At 46.1% G+C, this 20,796-nt stretch overlaps 2 protein-coding genes across 5 annotated transcripts in view; one reads left to right on the forward strand and one right to left on the reverse strand.

Moving 5' to 3' along the window:
- LOC101683162 (zinc finger protein 549-like) overlaps window positions 1–5,440 on the reverse strand; it is a 43,324-nt gene extending 37,884 nt beyond the window's left edge. The window contains exons 1-3 of one of the 4 annotated variants that reach the window (XM_045077352.1): window positions 5,193–5,434; window positions 2,578–2,704; window positions 116–1,185 (exon numbers count right to left, since the gene is read on the reverse strand). In XM_045077352.1, coding sequence (XP_044933287.1) covers window positions 473–1,185; window positions 2,578–2,704; window positions 5,193–5,225 — 873 coding nt within the window. In that variant the 5' untranslated portion in view covers window positions 5,226–5,434 and the 3' untranslated portion in view covers window positions 116–472. Of the gene's footprint in view, window positions 1–115; window positions 1,291–2,577; window positions 2,705–5,192 lie in introns of those variants that run through there. The other 3 variants (XM_045077350.1, XM_013048123.2, XM_045077351.1) reach the window with 3 other exon arrangements.
- A 9,243-nt stretch (window positions 5,441–14,683) lies between these two features.
- LOC101683164 (vomeronasal type-1 receptor 1-like) lies at window positions 14,684–15,621 on the forward strand. Its single transcript, XM_013048029.1, is given in 2 exon segments — window positions 14,684–14,939; window positions 14,942–15,621. Coding segments are annotated over 2 exon segments (936 nt in total).
- Window positions 15,622–20,796: the final 5,175 nt, after the last annotated feature.

The raw sequence follows: 20,796 nt of genomic DNA on the forward strand, positions 1-20,796 counted from the left end.
TTCAAAAGGCTTTTCTCCAGTGTGGACTCTCTGGTGCTCAAAAAGTCTGCTTTTGTAGACAAAGGACTTCTCACACTTACTGCACTTATAAGGCCTGTCTCCAGTGTGGATTCTCTAGTACTCAAGAAGTCTCCTATTATGGATGAAGGACTTCCCACATTCACTGCACTTGTAAGGCCTTTCTCTAGTGTGAATTTTCCAGTGATGAAGAAGACTAGTTCTGTGTCTAAAGACCTTCCCACATTCATTACACTCATGAGGCTTTCCACCAGTGTGGATTCTCTGGTGCCTTAGAAGTATTCTTTTGTAGAAGAAAGATTTCCCACACTCACTGCACTTGTAAAGCCTGTCTCCAGTGTGGATTCTCTGGTGTTCAAGAAGTCTCTTTTTATAGATGAAGGACTTCCCACATTCGCTGCACTTGTAAGGCCTTTCTCTAGTGTGGATTCTCTGGTGCTCAAGAAGTCTGCTTTTATAGGGGAAGGATTTCATTCACTGCACTGATGAGGCCTTTCTCCAGTGTGAACTTTCCAGTGTTGATTAAGGCTAGATTTGTACTTAAAGAACTTCCCACATTTGCTACACTCGTGAGGCTTTCCTCCAGTGTGGACTCTCTGGTGCTCAAGAAGTCTGCTTTTGTAGACAAAGGACGTCTCACACTCGCTGCACTTATAAAGTCGTTCTCCAGTGTGGATTCTCTGGTACTCAAGAAGTCTTTTCTTGGAGATGAAGGACTTTTCACACTGACTACATTCGTGAAGGCTTTCTCCAGTGTGAGCACTCTGCCGCTCCTTGAATTTAACCTTCTTGTGGCAGGCCTGCCCATCCATGCTGTGTTGCCCTCGCGGAATGTGAGAGACTGCCTTGCCCCACCTGCCACTGTGTGGATGCTCTTCACCTGGTGCTGGAGAGAGCCCAGGCTTCCCAGGGAACCATCCTCAACTTCCCCAAAGGTGACAATATTGTCTGACACGAGGATTTTGCTCTTTATGAACAAAGCCCTGTGGTCCTCCCTTCCAAGGTCCTCCTTGCCACAGTCCTGCTTCTGGTTCTGGTCTAAGTATGAACTAAATGAGCACAGTTTTCCACAAGTGCACAGGTTCAGCCCAGCACACGCTCCTCCATGCTCAGCCAGGTACAAGATGTCTTTCTCTGCTGGGACACACACAACACAGGAACAAGCCCCTGGAATAGACAGGGCTGGATCTGGAGTCCTGGAATGTGACACTCTTTCCACAAAAACACACTGCTCAGAAAAAGCTTCCTCAGCTTTTACCCCATGCCGACAACCTGAGAGCAGAAAAATGCCAGTGAAGTGTATTATGAGACTTTGGTGGGACAGGACAGCCCATTACAAATGTGTGTAGGACAAAACCAGGACTGAATCCATGGGTTTGTTTTCAGGACAAGGGAGCCAGGAGCAGGTGCGGCAAGGAGACACTGTGTAGCACTGGGCCTCTGATGGTTATAGAACAGTGTGTGGGAAGACAGGGACCTCACAACTAGCAAGAAAGTAGGATACAGTGCTGTGCCAGCAAAAAAGGTCTGGTACAACTCACTCCTCTGTCAGAGGTTCTCAGCAGGACCTTGCCTGTTGGTGACAAGTATGTACTGTTTAGAATGTGTGTCCCACCCCAGAAGAAGACAACTGCCTTTTAGCTGGTGGTCAATCATTTAGGGCTATATGCGTATCTCATGACACACACAGTGCAGGGTAATGTAGCAGAACACTGTGGATAGAGAAAAAGGGGAAAGATGTGAGGGACATAGATGTAGGGGAGACCCAGGGACTAGAAGTCACAGCAGAAATGACAAGTGGGCAAAATGTCAAGGGCGGGAAAGAAGGACTGAAGCAAAGTATGGCCACAAGTCTTGGCACTAAAACAGTAATGAGCAAAGAACAGTTTCCTGGTATGATTTATACTCAATCCTGAAATTATGCCTTCCCACTGCTCCTCCTCACCAGATCCTATTAATCCCCCTTCCTATGGTTGGAGAGGTGTCTGAGCTATCAGGTACCCAGGGTTCTCCTTACCCCTCCGTTCAATGTAGGCAATTTTCTGGGACCTAGCAGATTGATGTCCTCAGGAGAAAACAGGGAAGTTAAGTGGGTGACACTGGCCCAGAGGGACCCAAACACTAACAGATTACAGGAAAGAAGTTTATTGGGAGGAGGATTCTGAGGATGGTCTTGCAAAAATAATTTAGGGCTCCCTGCAAATACTGACCATGACAGTGTCTATAATTCCCTACACAGGCAGTACAAAAACAGAAGGGCAGAACCTATGACAGAGATCTTCCACAAATGAGAACAGTCAACAAAGTAAGGAGGAACAAGGCTAATCAGCACGGATCAGGCAGGTCCAAGGCTCAGAAACCAAACCCTTCTGTGAGAGGCTTTAAGGCAGAACATGTTGGGGTTTCATAAAGCCCAGGCCCAGCAAACACAACACCTATGCCAGGACCAGGGAAGGAAGCAATGCCCAGGGCCCAGCTCTGGCAGGGACAGAGATCCTTGGAAAAAGGAGAAGAGCAGAGCCTCATATAAGGCAATGGTGTGGGAATGAGGGTCCTTACCCAGGGACGCTATAAGCGCCAAGGTCTCTAGCATCACAATGTGGTACAGGCATCTCTGAGCCTCATCAAGGAGCCCCCACTCCTCCTGGGAGAAGTACACGGCCACATCCTCAAAGGTCACATGGCCCTGTCATGAAGAGGACAAGCAGTGTATAAGCAGCCTCTCTAGCCAAGACCCCCAAGGCCATGGCCCTCCTTCCCAGCTCCCCAACTCAGAGGAGACACCAGGTCCCACTCTAGGGTACCCCTCTCTGTCACGTCAAATGCCTCACTGTTGCCAGTCATCAGTAAGAACAAATGGGGAGAGAGACAGTCTTACCCATGCTCTAGGCCGCTGTATAGAGTCCCTGCCACTCTCCTCAGAGTCAACCCTCCTAGGATCACACAGATCATGCCCCATTATGTCACTTACGCTCAGCCTTCTGCCTTTAGCCCTGAGTACAAGGATGCTGAGTGCATCTTCACACTTCCTCTGCATTTGCACAATGGAACCGCTCCTTTCTCACATGCCAGGTCACAACCACTCACCCACAACACCACTGACACCTAGAGCCCTTGTCACAGGCACCTCTCTGACTTCCCCATATGTCACTCTGCAAGTGGTTCCCAGCCAGTAATTGCCAAATGCCAGAGGATCCCAGGCTATCCCAGGGCATCAGAGGGACCCTCCTGCTAGACGCAGTCCCTGCACTGCTCTGAGTGCTGGGGTGAGGACCACCCCATGTTGCCTGGCTCCGTCTTCCAACTTTAGCCACTCTAGTCCATGTAGGCATCAGACCCCCTAAGCCCTCCTCCTCCCCAGTGCTGCTTGTGTTGTTCTCACACCAGTCACACCTCTTTTCACCTCATCTCATTCAAAGCCGGGCCCACTTCTCCCACCGCAGCCCAAGAGACTCAGCTGACTTCCTCTTCCCTTAAGCTAATCTGTCATCCCATCTGACACGCTTCAGGTTCCAGCAAGAGTTGTCACAAAACTGAACCTGTGGAGCGAAAAATGTAGCATGCCTTACTCAGTGTCATCTGATCTCTGTTACTACTCTTTTGTTTTTTTGTAATTTTTTTAAAAAAATTTTATTTGTCCGTTTAAGAGAGAGAAAGTGAGAGAGAGCATGAGAATGGGGAAGGTCAGAGGGAGAAGCAGACTTCCTGTGGAGCTGGGAGCCCTATGTGGGACTCAATCCCGGGACTCCAGGATCATGACCTGAGCCAAAGGCTGTCACCCAACCAATGGAGCCACCTAGGCTCCCTGCTCTGCCTTTTGATAAATCTTGCATCCCGCCCCTGGGAATCCTGTGCCACCACCTGGACTCCCACTTAAGGCCTGTTCCCTTACACCCACACCCCACCCCCACTCCCATGGTCACTGTACCTCTTCAGGTCTTAGTGATGACAGCCATCCCTATCCATGTGCCCAAGAAGTGGGTCAGTTCATGGAGAATATCCTCGCCATCCTTCCCCTGTAATGGCATTGCCACCATGATCTGCAGACTGCCCCCTCTTAAATACGACACAGTCTGCATGCCTGCCACCACTGAGTGGTGTCTTCAAACCTGAACCCCCTTCCCTGAAATCCAGATGTTTGCTTCTAGATGCCCACCTGCCACCTCCACTCAGAGATCCCTGCAATATCTCAGATGCAACATGGCAAACACTGAGCTCAGGTCAGTGCTGCTATGAACTTTCCATCTCAGCAATGGCACTTCCAAGCTTCCTCCTAGAGCCAAATATCCTTGCACCATGGGGAGTAGTCAGTCTGTTGAGCCTCAGAACAGAGACCCTCACCTGCCTTCACACCTCCCCTTCCCACCTCAGCAGGGCTCCTTCCTCATTGCAACTTCCCCTCCCACCATAAAGCCTTGGATCACGGGACCCTCCTGCCTGCAGGTGCTCCACCTGCCCTCCAGTCCCAGCTCTCTGTTCCTTCCTCTCAGGGCCTATCTCAAAGAAGCGTCCAGATCTTTCCAGCCTAAACCCGAGAGTTCAGGCTCGGTCCTGGGACAGGACTCGGGCGGTCACGACACGGACATCACTGCGCCCACTTCCGCGGAGTCCAGAGCAGAGACTGCAGCCGCCAGGGCATCCCCTCTGCTGTGGGAGCTCGGGAACAGTGTGTCCGAAACCCAGCTCCTAAGCTCTCCCGGAAGCCTGCTCCTCACACCAGCGCCTCGCCGCAGCGCGTCCAGACCGGCAGGCAGAAGGCCGACGTAGAGTCTTTCCTCCTGTCTTGCTCCAGCCACACGCGCGGCCGTGGGACACCAGTACCACGGTTCCGCGTCCTTCGCAGCCGTCTCCCCCGCGCCCCAAGCCCATCCTCCCCGGGCAGCCGCTGACGGGCCGCACAGCGCCAACCCACCCCGTGTCCCTGTTCCCTACCCCGCCGCCCCAGCTGCTCGCGGCAGACAGCAGTCGGACCCCCAGCTCTGCCAAGGCTCGTCTCACACGCGCCCGGGGCTTCGCACGCGCCGACCCCTTCCTCACGCTTCCCACGGGAGGCCAGAAATGGGCCCCCGCCCACGAACGCCCGCGTTCTGGGGAGGTGGGCCTGACAGTGCCCCCGAGGAGACCCACCCCCTTGGGGCTCGGGCCGGTGAGGTCCAGAGAACACACGCTCTCACCTGAGCCGGGTACGCCAGCCCGACCGTCACCATCGTAACGTGCGGGCTCAACTGGGCCAGGGGACGCGCGATAACTGCGGCAGCGGGCAGAAGGCCCGAGCGCAGCTCCCCGCATTAGCGCTCACAGTGAACCTCGAACCCGCTACCGCGCGGTGCATACGTGCCTTCTGTCGGCTCCCCTAGGTTCTAGCTCCTTCCCCCGGACGCAGATTGGGAGCACCGCCTCCACGAGCTGCCGGCGGGAAGTCCCGCCCCCTGGCCTTCCGCCCTCTTGGACACGCCCTCTCTATGTCCTCATTGGTCAGCATGGTCAGGAAGCTGGGCGCACAGTCTTCTGGGTAACGTAGTTCCTTTCTTCGTGGCTTGCAGCGGGGTGAGAGCTTCCGCTACAGGTGGACAGTCGGGTGGTCCCTATGGAAGGACAAAGTAAAAACATATCATATAAAAACATATCAAATAAGAGTCCACAAAACCTGTTAACCTTAACACAAAACTGCCAGTTATCTTATCAGTCAAACATGGGCTTATTTGGGAATAAAAGAATTGTAATCCAGGATGAAGAAGCTGTTAGGGTCCGTGATCAAAGGAACGAGACTGATACAAAGCGAAGGTCAAATAAAACTTTATTTCGCGCCAAGCATCAAGAATCAAACTGACCGGTCAGGGCTATCTCTTACGAAAAGGCGATGACGATGATCCCGACAAGGTCACTCCCAAGAAGGCCGCTCCGGATGAGGCTGCTCTAGATGAGGCCGCTCCATGATCGGAGCCGCTCCCAAGAAGAGGCCACTCCCAAGATGAGGCCATTCTGGACAAGACCGCTTCCCGGACGAGGCTGCTCCCGACGACAAAGAGGCAACAATGACAGCGACGATGACGAGGACAACCTGGATGACACAGACTCTGCTCCCCACGATGCCACTCTGAGAAGGTTGCCACCCAGAGGAAGCCACCGCTGCGGACAAGGCCGCTCGTGGCTCGGGGTGGCAAGGCATTTTGCGGCGAGGCTGCTGGCGGCTAGGGGCCGTTGGCATCTCAGGGCCACTGGTGTCTCGGGACCCCTGGCATCCAGGGGCTGCAGGCATCAGGACCGCTGACCGCTGGGCCACTGGACTGCTGGACCGCTGGTGTCTCTGCACCGCTGACGTCTAGGGGCTGCAGGCGTGGGGACCGCAGACCACTGGACCGCTGACCACTGGGCCGCTGGACCACTGGGGTCTCAGGACCGCAGGCCTCTAGGGGCTGCAGGCGTCAGGACTGCTGACCACTGGACCACTGGTGTCTAGGGGCTGCAGGCGTCGGGACTGCTGACCACTGGACCGCCGGCCGCTGGGCTGCTGGACCACTGGGGTCTCAGGACCGCTGGCCTCTAGGGGCTGTAGGCGTCAGGACTGCTGACCACTGGACCACTGGTGTCTAGGGGCTGCAGGCGTCGGGACTGCTGACCACTGGACCGCCGGCGTCTCGGAACCATCATCAGCGCAACTGCCAGAGGCTGCAGATGTCAGGACTGCTGACCACTGGACCACTGGTGTCTAGGGGCTACAGGCGTTGGCTCGGGGCTGCCAGAGGCAGGACAGCCAGAGGCTGGAGACTGCCGGTGCAGGAACCCCCCGTGGTGGGACCCCTCGCGGAGCTGTTACAGCTCCTCCACTCCACCGACTCTTCCGCTCCCATGGACTCTTCCTCCTGCTCCTGTCACAGCTCTCCTCTTTTTCTGCTAGCCTGGCACAGCAACCTTTATGTGGTTGATTGAGCCCCACCCCTATACAGGTGGCCAATCGGATCTCAATTCACCCTAGTGGATATACACATGCTGCACCAATTGGACATCTCCACCTGGCCTTCCCCCACCCCTACATCCGGGGTCCACAAGCAAGTTCTTCTGGCAGCGGCAGGCCCTTACAGAAGCTATGGCAAAACCCCGGGCAGAAGGACTAAGGAGAGGAGCCCACCTTTATGGAGAAAAGACGCAAGTTGTGAGGAGTGTTATAAACTAGAAGTCCCCTGGGATAAACCAGGAGTTCCAGGTGAGTGGCTTCTTGGTGGCTGAGTTGCCGAGCTGGGGGGTGATCCACACTCGCGTTCTGCAGCAGGCGGGGTAGAGCAGTATGCATCTGCCAGGTCAAGGGGACCCCTTCCTGTGGGGGCACATTGAGCGCCCGCGGCAGCGGCCGGGAGCTCCCTGCTGAAACCTCCTCAGGGATTATGACCTGAGCTGAAGGCAGAGGCTTTAAACCACTGAGCCAACTAGGCACTCCAATTTAAATCTCTTTTTTAAAATAAACTTAAATCTAAAACACTTAGGTAAGAAGATGTAGTCTTGGAATTAATAAAATTTGCTCATATAAAAGTCCAAATCAAACTCTAATAAATCTGAAATTGCAGTAGTTACTGATCATTCCAGCCCTTAAAGACTTCAGAAACACAAATCCAATAAAAGATCACGATATTTCCAGGGCGCCTGGGTGGCTCAGTGAGTTAAGCCGCTGCCTTCGGTTCAGGTCATGATCTCAGGGTCCTGGGATCGAGTCCCGCATCGGGCTCTCTGCTCAGCAGGGAGCCTGCTTCCTCCTCTCTCTGCCTGCCTCTCTGCCTACTTGTGATTTCTCTGTCAAGTAAATAAATAAAATCTTTAAAAAAAAAAAAAGATCACGATATTCCCATAATCATAGGGTGTTGGGCAACAAAGGGAGGATCCAAATTAAGTAACTCCTGCTCTTAGAAAGGGTGACATGAACTTCCCTCCCTCCCCCATTCCCCTGCTCACGCTCTCTTTCTTTCTCTCTCTCAAATAAATAAATAAAATCTTTTTTTAAAAATACAAAAATTATTTTCATATAAAAGTTTAGGGGCGCCTGGATGGCTCAGTCTGTTAAGCCTCTGTCTTCGGCCCAGGTGGTGGTCTCAGGGTCCTGGGATTGAGCCCCGAATCAGGCTCTCTGTTTGGTGGGGAGCCTGCTTCCCCCTCTCTGTCTGCTGCTCTGCCTACCTTTGATCTCTTTCCCTCTGTCAAATAAATAAAATATTTTTTAAAAAGTTTGCAGTAATTTTTCTATGAGGTTAGTGCAAGTCATGAATTTAAAATTAGAAAACAGGGTGCGTGGGTGGCTCAGTCGGTTAAGGGTATGACTTCAGCTCAAGTCATGATCCCAGAATCCTGGGATGGAGTCCCGAATGGGTCTCGCTGCTTAGTGGGTGTCTGCTTCTCCCTCTTTCTCTGTCCCTCCACCCAACTTGTTCTCTTTCACATGCGTGTGTGCTCTCTCTCTCAAATAAATAAAATCTTTTAAAAATAAAATTAGAAAAGAGTGTCTGATTGACATAATGCATTGGAATTCAAGTTCAAAACTAACAGTCATTTATAAAAGTTATAGAGAGGGCCTCCCATATTTAGATTCTTCCTGAAAGACTGGGTTGTGGTGGTGCTACAGAACATTGGAAAATGGCTGCTTAAAAAAATCGTTCAGTGGTAATAGGGTATCCAACTGGTTAAACTCCAGTTTTCATCTCTGCTCTTAATCATACCGAAAAATTAATTTCAGATAAGACTTCAATAAAAATATATAACTCTTACAAGATGGTAGAAGAAAACATACTTGTGAAATTATAGAGCAGGAGCTCTCAAGCCAAATATAAAACTTATCAAAAAATATACACAAACTATATGAAAATAAAAGGCTTCCATTATTAAAAAACAACAACAACATAAAAACTGAAATAAGACAAGTAAGAAAATACTGACTCATCTACAGGGACACCTGGGTATCTCAGTCAGTTTAGTGTCTGTCTTCAGCTCAGGTCATGATCTCATCGTCCTGGGATCAAGTCCCACATCTGGCTCTGCTCAGCAGGGAGCCTGCTTCCTCCTCTCTCTCTACTGCCTCTCTGCCTACTTGGGATCTCTGTCTGTCAAATAAATAAATAAAATCTTTAAAAAATTTTTTTGAAAAAAAAGAAAAACCAACCTCTTCTCCCTACTTCAAAGCCATTGCTATGATGCTACCATCAGCCTTCCCCTGGACTGTTGTAGTAACTTACCTTGGAGTCTCCGGATCACCTCAGGCTGCAATTCCACGACTGACTTCTGCCCCCATCCCTCAATTTTCTGTGCCCAGCAGACATAATAAAGACCTACAATTCATTCGCTGAACACCCAACTCATTGTCATCCCTAAGGATCTGAACACACTGGCTCCTACAGCCAAGTCACCTTTCTTTTCCTCCTCCTACCAGTTGAGTATTGCCCCAGAAACTGAATCCTACCCCTGACCCCACCTCAGTTGACAGTGTTTCCATTCTTGTAGGTGCTAGACCCAAACCCTGCAGTCATCCAGCTCCCAGAGATCTAGAATCCAACCACCTCCCCCACTTCCACGGCCACCATTCTGGTCCAGCCAACTTCATCAGTGTTCCAGACTGCTGCACTTTTCTCCTTCCTTGCCCCCAAAGTTGGTTCTCCACTCAGAATTTCCCAGAGGACTTGTTCCTGATGAGTCAGATCACCTCCTTTTTCTGCTCCAAATCTTCTGTGGCTCCCCAGACCCTCAGAACAGAAGCCCAACTGCTCAACCAGTAGTTCCAGTACAGAATCCCACCCCCACTGCCCTCTCAATTCCCACCAGATATAAAGCAGACATGATTCCCCGAACACTATCCACTCAGCCTCAACTCCAAACCTCCAGACACTGCTCGCCATTTCAGGAACAATCTTTGGCTTCATATTGTACTGGTTGCCAGAAATGTGGACTTTATCATATAAGCCCTGGACTAGATTCAGGATTCAGGAATCCAGGCCAAGGAGACCCCTCAAGTTCCCCACAGCAAGAAGTGCCAGATAGAAAGGTAAAGAGGAGCCGATGAAACCACTCTCCCTCAAACAGGGACCAGGAAGGTAGGGGTCTGGGGGAGGGAGGGACAATCACAACTTTAATCCATCTCAAATCCTTGATGTTTTTATCACCTGTACCATGTTCTTCCTGTTTCTGTACGACCTTCTAACGCACTGTGTGACTTAGAATCACAGGTGCATTGTTCCATTTTTCATCAACTACAGAGTAAATTCCAGGATTTCTATTTATATTTTGTGTACTGATATATTCCATATGCCTAGAAATGTGCCTGAAACCCATAAACTACACAATAAATATTTGTTAAAATACTGAACAATAAGCACCCTGCAATACCCTATTTATTCACACAACTCTGGATATACTTTCTTCTTCCATCCACACTGTTTTTCCCTTCAGTTTCACTGTGCTCAGTGCTCTCAGAAATGAGAAGGAATTATCTTCTTTAAATAGAGCCTTCAAACTGACTAAGACATTTGATCAACCTCTTTCTTTCACTAGTTAGATAAAATGGTATTTTCCATGTTCCATTAGGACTAAATTCTTTTTTTTTTTTTTGAAGATTTTATTTATTTGACAGACAGAGATCACAAGTAGGCAGAGAGGCAGGAAGAGAGGAGGAAGCAGGCTCCCCGCAGAGCAGGGAGCCTGGTGTGGGGCTTGATCCCAGGACCCTGAGATCATGACCTGAGCCGAAGGCAGAGGCTTTAACCAACTGAGCCACCCAGGCAACCCAGGACTAAACTATTTCAAAAGTAGGTTCTCTCCATCTGTTTCTGCCACCTTTTTTTTTTTTTTAAAGGATTTTATTTATTTATTTGACAGACATAAATCACAAGTAGGCAGAGAGGTAGGCAGAGAGACAGGAGGAAGCAGGCTCCCTGCCAAGCAGAGAGCCTGATGCCAGGCTCGATCCCAGGATCCTAGGATCATAACCTGAGCCGAAGGCAGAGGCTTTAACCCACTGAGCCACCCAGGCGCACCACTGCCACCCTTTTTTAAACAAAAAAAAAATTTTTGAAGATTTTATTTATTTTAGAGAGAGATCACACAATTTGGAGGGAGGAAGAGAGGGAAAAGCAGACTCCCCACTGAGCATGTAGCCTGGGGTGGAGCTTGGTCCCAGGACCCCATGATCAAGACCTGAGCCAAATTCAGACACTTCCCTGACTGAGTCACCCAGGGGCCTCCCCTCTGTCACTCTTAATGGACATCCTATTGGCACTTTTAATAGCTTTCAGAAGTCTTTGAAATCCCAAATATTTTTTAGTTATTTTGGGATTAATTAGCATTGATCTGTACTCCCCATGCAGACACTGTCACTGCACTTACAGGTGAAATGATAATCACTTCCCGGCAAGCAGATGAGATCACAGACCAAACATTTATCTCTCTGTGTCCTACTGAGACACTTCACAGTTGCCGTGGTGGCAATCCTTGTCCTGGGAGCAAACCACAGCAAACTGTGCAAACAGCTTTTCTTTCCAGGTAGGTATCATATTCTTGGAAAATACTCATCTCAGGAAATCCAGGATGATTCTTTTAAACATTGGCCTTCTGAGTTTGTGGCACGGGTGGGAAATGTCTTAAGTAGATGATAGATATACAGACCCATAAGTGACAGGTAGACAGATAGTAGATAGATGGAAAGATGATAGTTGAAAAGAGAAAAACAGAGAGAGGGAAGGGTAGATAAGATACCAAACACATACAAACAGGAAAGACATCTGCTGAGGAAACCAGATGCAGTCTCGTCAAACTGCCTCAGGGCTGCCCAACATCTCCCCTCTATCCTCAGTTACATTGTTTTGAAACTTCTCTCACTCGCTTCTCACGAAACACAGGGACCAGAGCAACGTCCAGTCTCAAGGCATCAAGACACAGGCTGTGATTAACAACCTACAGAAGGTGAGCCCCCACTCTGAGGGGACAGCTAGTGTCTGTGTGATATCCACTGCAGGTGTGTGTGCGCGCATGATTTCGTGTTCTGTTCGGTTTTGTTTTGAGCAGGGAAATGTTGTGCTAAATGGGGTCTTCAGTGACATGTCTCTAAATTTCTGTCATCAGTGGAAGACTGCTTGCCCTATTTCTCATTTAGACCATTGAAGGGCTTGTCTATCTGTCATGTACAGAAATGCAAATATTGTGTAAAGATAAATAGGGCGAAGAGCTTGTGGGGCTATGAATAAAAGAATAATTAGGGCTTGAAATCTCAAAGTGGATATGTTATCCTGGAATTTAAACAGTTTTCAAAGTTCCTCAGTTGTCTTATTGTCAGACTAATCTGACACTCTCTACCCTCCAAGGACAACCCTGTGGACTGACCCATTCCTGTATTTCTCTGTCTCTCTCTCTGTCTCTCTCTCTCTCTCTCTGCCCATAAAATCTCTGAGCTACAGTATGATTGCACCCAAATATGCATTCCATTTATAAGAATCTTCTTTGTCAAGCAAAAAAATCAATAATATTCTGACCAGATACCCTGTCAGTGAATTCAGAGCCTCCCCCGGGATCCAGAGAAACCCTATGATCAGCGGAAATGATGAGTCTTTGTTGCTTTCAAATTGCTGAAGGTCCTCAGGGGCCAGTGAGATGTGTAGCTCAGCAACATTGTAATTGTCCGGTTCTCAGTTTTGAGCAAATATTTTAAATTCCCACAGCAAATTTTATTGACACATGTTTTTATCATTACACTTCATTTTGTGATTCTTCTTGAAGATGATTCCTGGTTCTTTCTTTATCCCTTCTCTTATTTTGCTTCACTTGTCCTTGTTTTGTAACTGATGTTCATTACACTAGTGATTTCCTATATTTTTCCTTTCAATCTTAAATGGTGTTATAACATTGTCATTTTCATATGAATATTTGTAACAAATCCATGTATGGGTAAAATTTAAGTAAATATTCACTGTGAGATACTAACTCCCCCCTCCCTCCCATAATCCTCAAGTCTTAGAAAGAACATTACGCCTTGGGGTGCCTGGGGGGCTCAGTAGGTGAAGTGTCCGCCTTCATCTCAGGTCAGGATCCCAGAGTCCTGGGATCAAGCCCACACCAGGATCTCTGCTCAGAGGGGAGCCTGCTTCTCCCTAGACCTCAGCCTGCCACTCCCCTTGCTTGTGCTCTCTCTGTCAAAGGAATAAATAAAATCTTAAAAAGAAAAAAAGAAAGAATAAATCCTGGAGAAAACTCTGTAGAATCAGTTCTGCTATGATGCAATGCTTATGCTCCTGAAAACCAACGTGATATACAGGATCCAAAATAAAATCACAGAGCTTATTGGGAGACCAGAAAATTCTATCAGTGAAACATAGAAAAGAAGATAGAAACCTAGTACACAGAGCAACACAGTTTTGCACATTTTAAGTATTTTAGAAATACACAAATACTGTAATAAATATGACACTTTACTTTAAAAAGCTGAACTTTGCATGTGGATGTCAGTGTCAGAAGGATTATGACTTCTGAGCTACTGTGAAGAGGTGGAGAGCGATGGGCAAAACAGGTGAGGGGAATCAAAAGGAACAAACTTCCACTTACAAAATAAATAAGTCACGGGGGGCTGACAAACGGTATGGTAATCAGAGTTAATAATATTGTATTGTACATTGGAAAGTTGCTAAAAGAGTAGATCTCATAAGTCTCATCACAGGAAAAAAAATTTGTAACTCTGTATGGTGCCAATGTTAAGGAGACTTATTGTGATCATTTTGCAATACATACAAACATAAAATCATTATCTCACTCGCCTGAAACTGACATAATGTTGTATAATAATTATACCTCAGTTTAAAAAAACCACGTAAGTAAAATCAGGCAGAGAGGGGTAGCACCAGATGTGGGTGTCTGAGGCATTCTGCACAGTGACCTGAGACGCCTGGTAGATGTTTTAAATTCCTGTGTGGCGTGCTCCAGCTGAGGGCAGTTTTCTGCATTTATCCAGTCTTTCTGACAGATGAAAAACACCCATAAGCAGACATAAAATTTGCTTATGCTCATGATGTTTCCTAATTTCTCGGTCATGTTGGAAAAAGATTGAAACAATACTGACTGCCTCGCTATATAGAGACCTCCCATCCTCCTCGCCAAGCTGTTGAGAACTTCGGCAGTCCTGCCCTCATTCAGTCACCCAGAAACTTACAGGTGGGCACTGAGGTTATTTCTTTTGTTTGTTTTGTTCATTTGGCAGAATTTTCTTTCTCTTCCTTCTTTCTATTTTAATGGATTTTATTTTTTCATTGAAATGTATTTGACATAACATCGTGGGAGTAAATGTGTGCATGTTAATTTGATACATTTATATATTATAATATGATTGCCATTGTAGTGATAATTAGCACCTTCATCATGTTATATAATTATCCTTTCATTTTAGTCATTGGAATAATTAAGTTATAGTCTCTCAGCAACTTTTATGATTATCAGAGGCTATTTCTAATCTATTCATCAGTGAATTGCCTTTGCATACCAAAAAAAGCATAAAATGTTAATAACCATTAAAGTGAGAAAGTAAGTGGAAAATAAGTGAGAAAATAAGTTTTAGAATAAGTGCTGAAAAATACTCTGCATAGTGTTGACAAGACATTTTTTTCCCTCTCATTTTTCTGGCTTCAATTAAAATCAGCCCCTAGGTACTGATGCAATGGGTTCTGGAAAATTGGATTTGGGAATTATCTTTGTCATTCACAATGGCGTTGGGATCCTAGGAAATTCATCCCTTCTTTGTCTTTACACTTTCTCTTTGCTCACTGAACACAAGTTGAGACCTACAGACTTGATTCTCAACCAACTGGTCCTAGCCAACTCTGTGGTCCTTTTTTCCAAAGGGATCCCTCAAACAATGGTAGCTTTTGGATCCCAATATTTCCTGAATGACACTACCTGTAAACTTATCTTTTTTGTTACAGAGTGAGCACTGGGGTTTCCTTCCACACTCTCTGTCTCCTCAATGGCTACTAAGTTATTAAACTGAACCCTAGTATTTGTAGGTGGGTGGAACTCAAGATTAGATCCCCAAAGTTCATTGGCTTCTGCTGTTTCCTCTGCTGGATACTACATCTCTTGATAAATTCATTTATTCTTATAATAATGAATGGTCCATCCAATAACAAAAACCTTAGTGTGAGAAACAATGGACAGTGTTCTTGGAATGAGGAATTGAGATTTAAAATATTAAATACAATCACATATTTTTTCCTTGACTTTTTGAGTTTGGGCTTCATGGTGTGGGCTAGCGGCTCTATGATCTTCATCTTGTTCAGGCACAAGCAGCAAGTACAGCACATTTACAACAGCCGCCTTGGCCCCAGAACATCCCATGAGGCCAGAGCCACACGCACCATCTTGGTTCTAGTGAGCTTCTTTGCTACTTTTTATGCAATCAATGTTATTTTGGCGGTTTGGATGATTATGGTTGCAAATCCAGGCCAGTGGAAAGTGAACAGCACTGGGCTCCTCTCATCCTGTTTTCCAGTACTCAGCCCCTTTGTACTCATGGTCAAGGACACTCGAGTATCTCGGTTCTGCTTTGTCTGTAGGGCAAAGACAAACTGTTGTCCCAATCTGGTTTCAGTGCTATGAATTTGTTGTAATAGCATTTACTCATTCATTTAAACACTTGTGAACATTTTATTAACTACTGTGTGATAGGAAATTATGATGTCATGGCTTATAAGTCCAGGAAAAGCCCGTCTTATAACAGAGGTAAAAATGAATACCATGTACTTAAGTATACAAAGATTACTTACCCTGTTAGGATCTTCAAAGGAGAAATTCAGAGAATTTTGAAATAGTGTAAAAGAGGGGCACCTGGGTGGCTCAGCTGGCTAAGCATCTGACTAAATCTCAGGCCATGATATTGGGGTCCTGGGATTGAGACCCACATGTGGGGCTCCCCACTCAGTAGGGAGCCTGCTTTTCCGTCTTCCTCCCTCTCTGCCCCTGCCCTATTCATGCACATTTGTGCGCTCTCTCTCTCAAATAAGTAAATAAAATCTCTTTTAAGAAGCTTTAAAAAGTAGGAAATTTTTAAGTTTCAGAAATTTTGAGAAATCTCTCACCTTGGGTCTTACAAAAATATATGCAAGGGTTTTTTAAACATATTTTTTAGTCATAATTGAGTCCAGTTCTTTCTGACAGAAAGAAAATCACCTGGAAGGATCCTATGGAGCCTCAAGGATTGTGAGAAATCCTGTGTGTTCAGATTGTCAAGAGGTGGGGGATCCTCGGTAGCTCAGTGTGTTAAGCAACTGTCTTGGCTCAGGTCATGATCCTGGAGTCCCAGGACCCAGTCCCACATCAGGCTCCCTGCTCAGCTGGGAGTCTGCTTCTCCCTCTGACCTTCCTCCTTCCCATGCTCTCTCTCTCTCTCTCTCATATACTCTCTCTCTCAAATAAATAAAATCTAAAAAAAAGTAGATTGTCAAGAGGTGGGGAGAGCAGTAGACTACAAAATAAGAAAAGATAGTGATAGAAGGTTCTGAGTGAACACATAGGACGGGCCAAGAAACCTGAACACTTGTTTTAAAAAAATAACAGGAGTTCAAACTGTAGGTAAAAATTTCAGCTCTCCTTATTTAAAATTATTAATAATATATTTAATTTTAAATTTATTTCCTTAATTAAGAACTCTTTAAATATTATTACAGTTTAGGGGTGCCTGGGTGGCTCAATGGGTTAAAGCCTCTGACCTCAACTCAGGTCATGATCCCAGGGTCCTGGGATCGAGCCCTACATTGGGCTCTCTGCTCAGCAGGGAGCCTGTTTCCCCCCTCTCTGTCTGCCTGCTTCTCTGCCTACTTGTGATCTCTGTCTGTCAAATAAACAAATAAAATCTTTAAAGAAAATAAATATTATTACAGTTTAATTGCATCAAAAAGAGTAAAATACCAAGGAATACATTTGACACTAAAATCTATAAGACAAAGATGAAAGAAATTGATGAAAGAAATTGCCATATCTATTTATATACCATCTCTTATTTCAAATCATTTTATGGTGTCTATTCTCAGTGATTCCCAGTTCTTCCCTTTTCCCTTTCTCTTACTTTTTGCTTTTTTAAGTTATAGTCCTATAATATATTTTATTATATGTAGTGATTTCATAAATTTCATCTTGTTACTGTTCAATTAAAATGACTTTTTTCTATAAATATTTTGAGCTGACTCATCTCTATACAAAGTTAAAGTGAATAGTCATACTGACACACTACCCCACTTCTCCTTCCTCATCTTCTCAATCCAGGGTAGGAGTGCCATCTGCAACTGATGAAGATTCTGCCAAAAGGTTTATAATTTAGCTACAAATCCCCTCTGCTTGCCTTCTTTTTGAGAAAATTTTTCTTCTGAATTCCCCTCTCAGAATTTACTAGCCATTTCCTATGAATCACATAGGATCTCTGCCAGTGAGGTCAGTGTTTTCACCTCCAGCAGCTTCCACTGAGGATGTAACAGTGGCCCTGAGTCTTTCTTCTTCCCAGCCCTTGACACAATAGCATCCCTTTCCTGATACATCATACCAAAGCTGTGATAGTCAGACAGTGCTCACCTGTGGAGGTGAAAGGGCAAGGGAAGGATCAGGGAAAAGAATGGTCACATGAAAGAAATGGAGTCAATTGTGGGAATTTAAGGGGTCAGAGGCGATCACAGAATTAAGTGCTGACATCTCTTTTATCGGTGGCCGTCCTTGATCCAGTATATCACCCCAGGTTTGGGAATTGTATTGTGGACTTGTAAATTATTGTGCTGCCTGGACACCAGAACTGGGTTTTTGAGAAAGGAAAGGAGATGGAGGATATGTAAGTAAGGAAGGTGAGTAATCAGGTATCTGATACTCCTTCTACCAACCTTCAGAAGTCAGGCTAGTTTCTAACTCCGTTATATGGCAACACAATTTTGTAGTGTAGTGACTGTAATTGGGTGTCTAGTCAACAACGAGACTATGTATCCCTGGCTCAGTTCAGGGAAAACCAGTTTATAGGCCTGGAGGTCCCTTCCAAGCCTGAGAAATTCAGCTCTCTCCCATTTAGCATATTTCTAATGTTAGAAGCTCAAGTACCCAGGAGGAAATAGAATCACCTAATGGTACACACTCATTCTTCTTGATTGTAACTTCACCTTATAGAAGAATCTCCCTAGGGCACCTGGGTGTCTCAGTCAGTTAGGTGTCTGCCTTCAGCTCGGGTCATGACCCCAGCCTCTGGGAGTGAGCTGCACATCAGGCTCCCTGCTCAGCAAGGAGTCTGCTTCTCCCTCTCTCTCTCCCCCAGCTTGTATTATCTCTTCTCTCTCTCTTAAATAAATAAATAAATAAATAAATAAATAAATAAATAAATATCTTTAAAAAGTAAAAGAATCTCCCTGTCTCCAGGAGACCTATCTAGGGTGGGATCTTGCTTCTTCAAGAATTAAGATTTTCTTACTTCCTTTACCTGGGTTAGAGGTCTCATTCTCCACCCTGTGCTTTCTTCTGGACTTGCAATGTGCCTTCCAGGAAACATGGGCTGCAAGTTAGCAATCCATAGAGTGCTTTCCTATTCATAACCAGCTTCAGAGTCTTATATTACTGCACTAATAGCAATAATGATTTTCAGATTTCCATATTTTAAAGACCGTATTTTTAAAACTGTATATATTGTCACCCCTTTAATCCTCATTCTTATTTTGCAATCCTTGAACAGCCAAGACACTCAAACCATGTCATTTCAAAAGCACCTGGGCAACTTGTTATCAACATAAATGCTAGGTCCTTTCTTACCTCAGTCACATCGGGGCTTCTGTGTTCTTATTTCCCCAGTGATCCTGATGTACCTTCACGTTTGAGAACACCTGCACTAGGAAGAAATGCCAAAATTAAAGAACTACCTAGTGTAAAACACAACCATTAGAGATCCACCACAGACATAAAGTCACACAACAGAGAACACCATGTACTCTGCTCATCAGGGATGGACCAGAGAGACAGGCACTCCCCAACAAAGAGAGTCACCATCACATTCTAACCCTCCTCTAAAATTGCAGAGTGTTGTTCATATCAGGACGCATTTAAGCAAGTTTTCTTGATTTTCCTTGCTCATCTTATTATGGAAAAGAAAATTCAATATCCTGGATATACTTCACATGATTAATATTTTAGGTTTTGACCACATGTGTCCTGTCTGAGGCTGGGTTTTGTAGAAGCAGAAGCTGACACAGGGTTCAATGATGTGTGGTTTATTAAGGAGAAATTATCGGGAAAAATGGAAGGGCAAGGACTGAGAATGATGCAAGGGAAGGAGCCACACAAGGGTGTGGCCTCATCTGGCATCTCCATCAACCTTATCTCCCACACAGCTCTAGAATATAAATGACACCACAGGTGGTCCTAGTTTGAGACATAAGAACACTCCTTTCATCAAGCAGTATTTAAATACTCCCCAGCTAAACTGCTTCTGTGTTTACTTTTCTTAAAACACTGGACTTACCTATAACTGCAGAAATCCATACATGAGACATTTTGCCTCGTGTTATCTCTGAACATTAATTTCCTCTTCTGTTGAGGAGTCTGGATTGCAGACTATGAGTATTCTAGATATCAATCTATCAGTAAATCAAAATGCTGAAATTTTTTTTACCAAAAAACCCCAAGTTCTACACTGAAATGTCTACAGCCTGCCTCGTTTGGATGTTTAATAGATTCTAAAACTAAATATATTCAAAAGTGAGATCCTACTATTTCCAAGCTCTTCCATCTCACCACCACCAACACACCTCCCCATCTCAGGTAAGGACAAATCCATCCCTCCACCTGAGACACAACTCTGGAGTCCTCCTTGAGTAAGCTGACACAGAAGGTGACCAGTGTAGGAGAAGCCACCTTCTGACCTGAGGACGAGGAGCAGTGTAACCACAATCATGTGAAACTTCTTAGGAAGGTGCTATGCAATGGGAACGCAGAACACCTTCTCAAGGTGGATTTTTACTGAATTGATGTTAATGCACAGCACGAGGTCATTGGTAACATCCTGCATAATTTTGCTAGTAGACTAAAACTGGTAGGGAGCAATTTACTTTCCACAAACGGGTTTCAGAGACAATTTCAATTCCCCTGGTAGATACTATCATTGCAATTACAGCAAACAGATGGAAATCAAGAAGATCCACTCATCCCGGGGTTCAGATGGTCACTTTCTACACACTCCCAGACCATGACCGTCATGGTCACCATCCCAACGGAAAAGGAAACCTGGCAAATACCTCTCCCTTTCAAATAGACCTCAGGTGTCACATCACTGAAAGAAACAGGTTACGCCTTGGAATGCGGGGTAAGAAATTCCCCATTAGTGAGATGGTGCTGCTCGCTGGCTGGGATAGGGGTTCAGTTCGCGAGTATGCAGGCAGGGGAAAAACAGATTTTCTGAGGGAAAAGGAGACAGTGCTCTCGCCACATGATGTAAAGCTGTGCGAGAGTCCCCCCTCTCCCCTTGAACTTGCGCCCCAGAAGCGTTTTTCCTGTCATCCCTGACAACTACTGCATCCAACAGAACTGACTCTCCAGCTTGTCTCCCCGGAACGGAAGAGCAGCAAAGGCTGTTAGTTAGCTCTGATCTCCGAGGGGTGGACTCTGCGTGGTGTCACCGTTCACCGCGTCCTTTCAGGAGCCGGGCACACTTCAGGCACACACGAGACAATACATCCAAACATTTCCCCCAATCAGAGAAGCCGCACCCCAGAAACGCGGTGGTGGCGGGTTAAGAAGCGAAGAAGCCCCGTCCCACCC

This window comes from Mustela putorius, unplaced genomic scaffold (assembly GCF_011764305.1).
Source record: "Mustela putorius furo isolate JIRA1106 unplaced genomic scaffold, ASM1176430v1.1 tig00000196_pilon_pilon_pilon, whole genome shotgun sequence".
Lineage (NCBI taxonomy): Eukaryota > Metazoa > Chordata > Mammalia > Carnivora > Mustelidae > Mustela > Mustela putorius.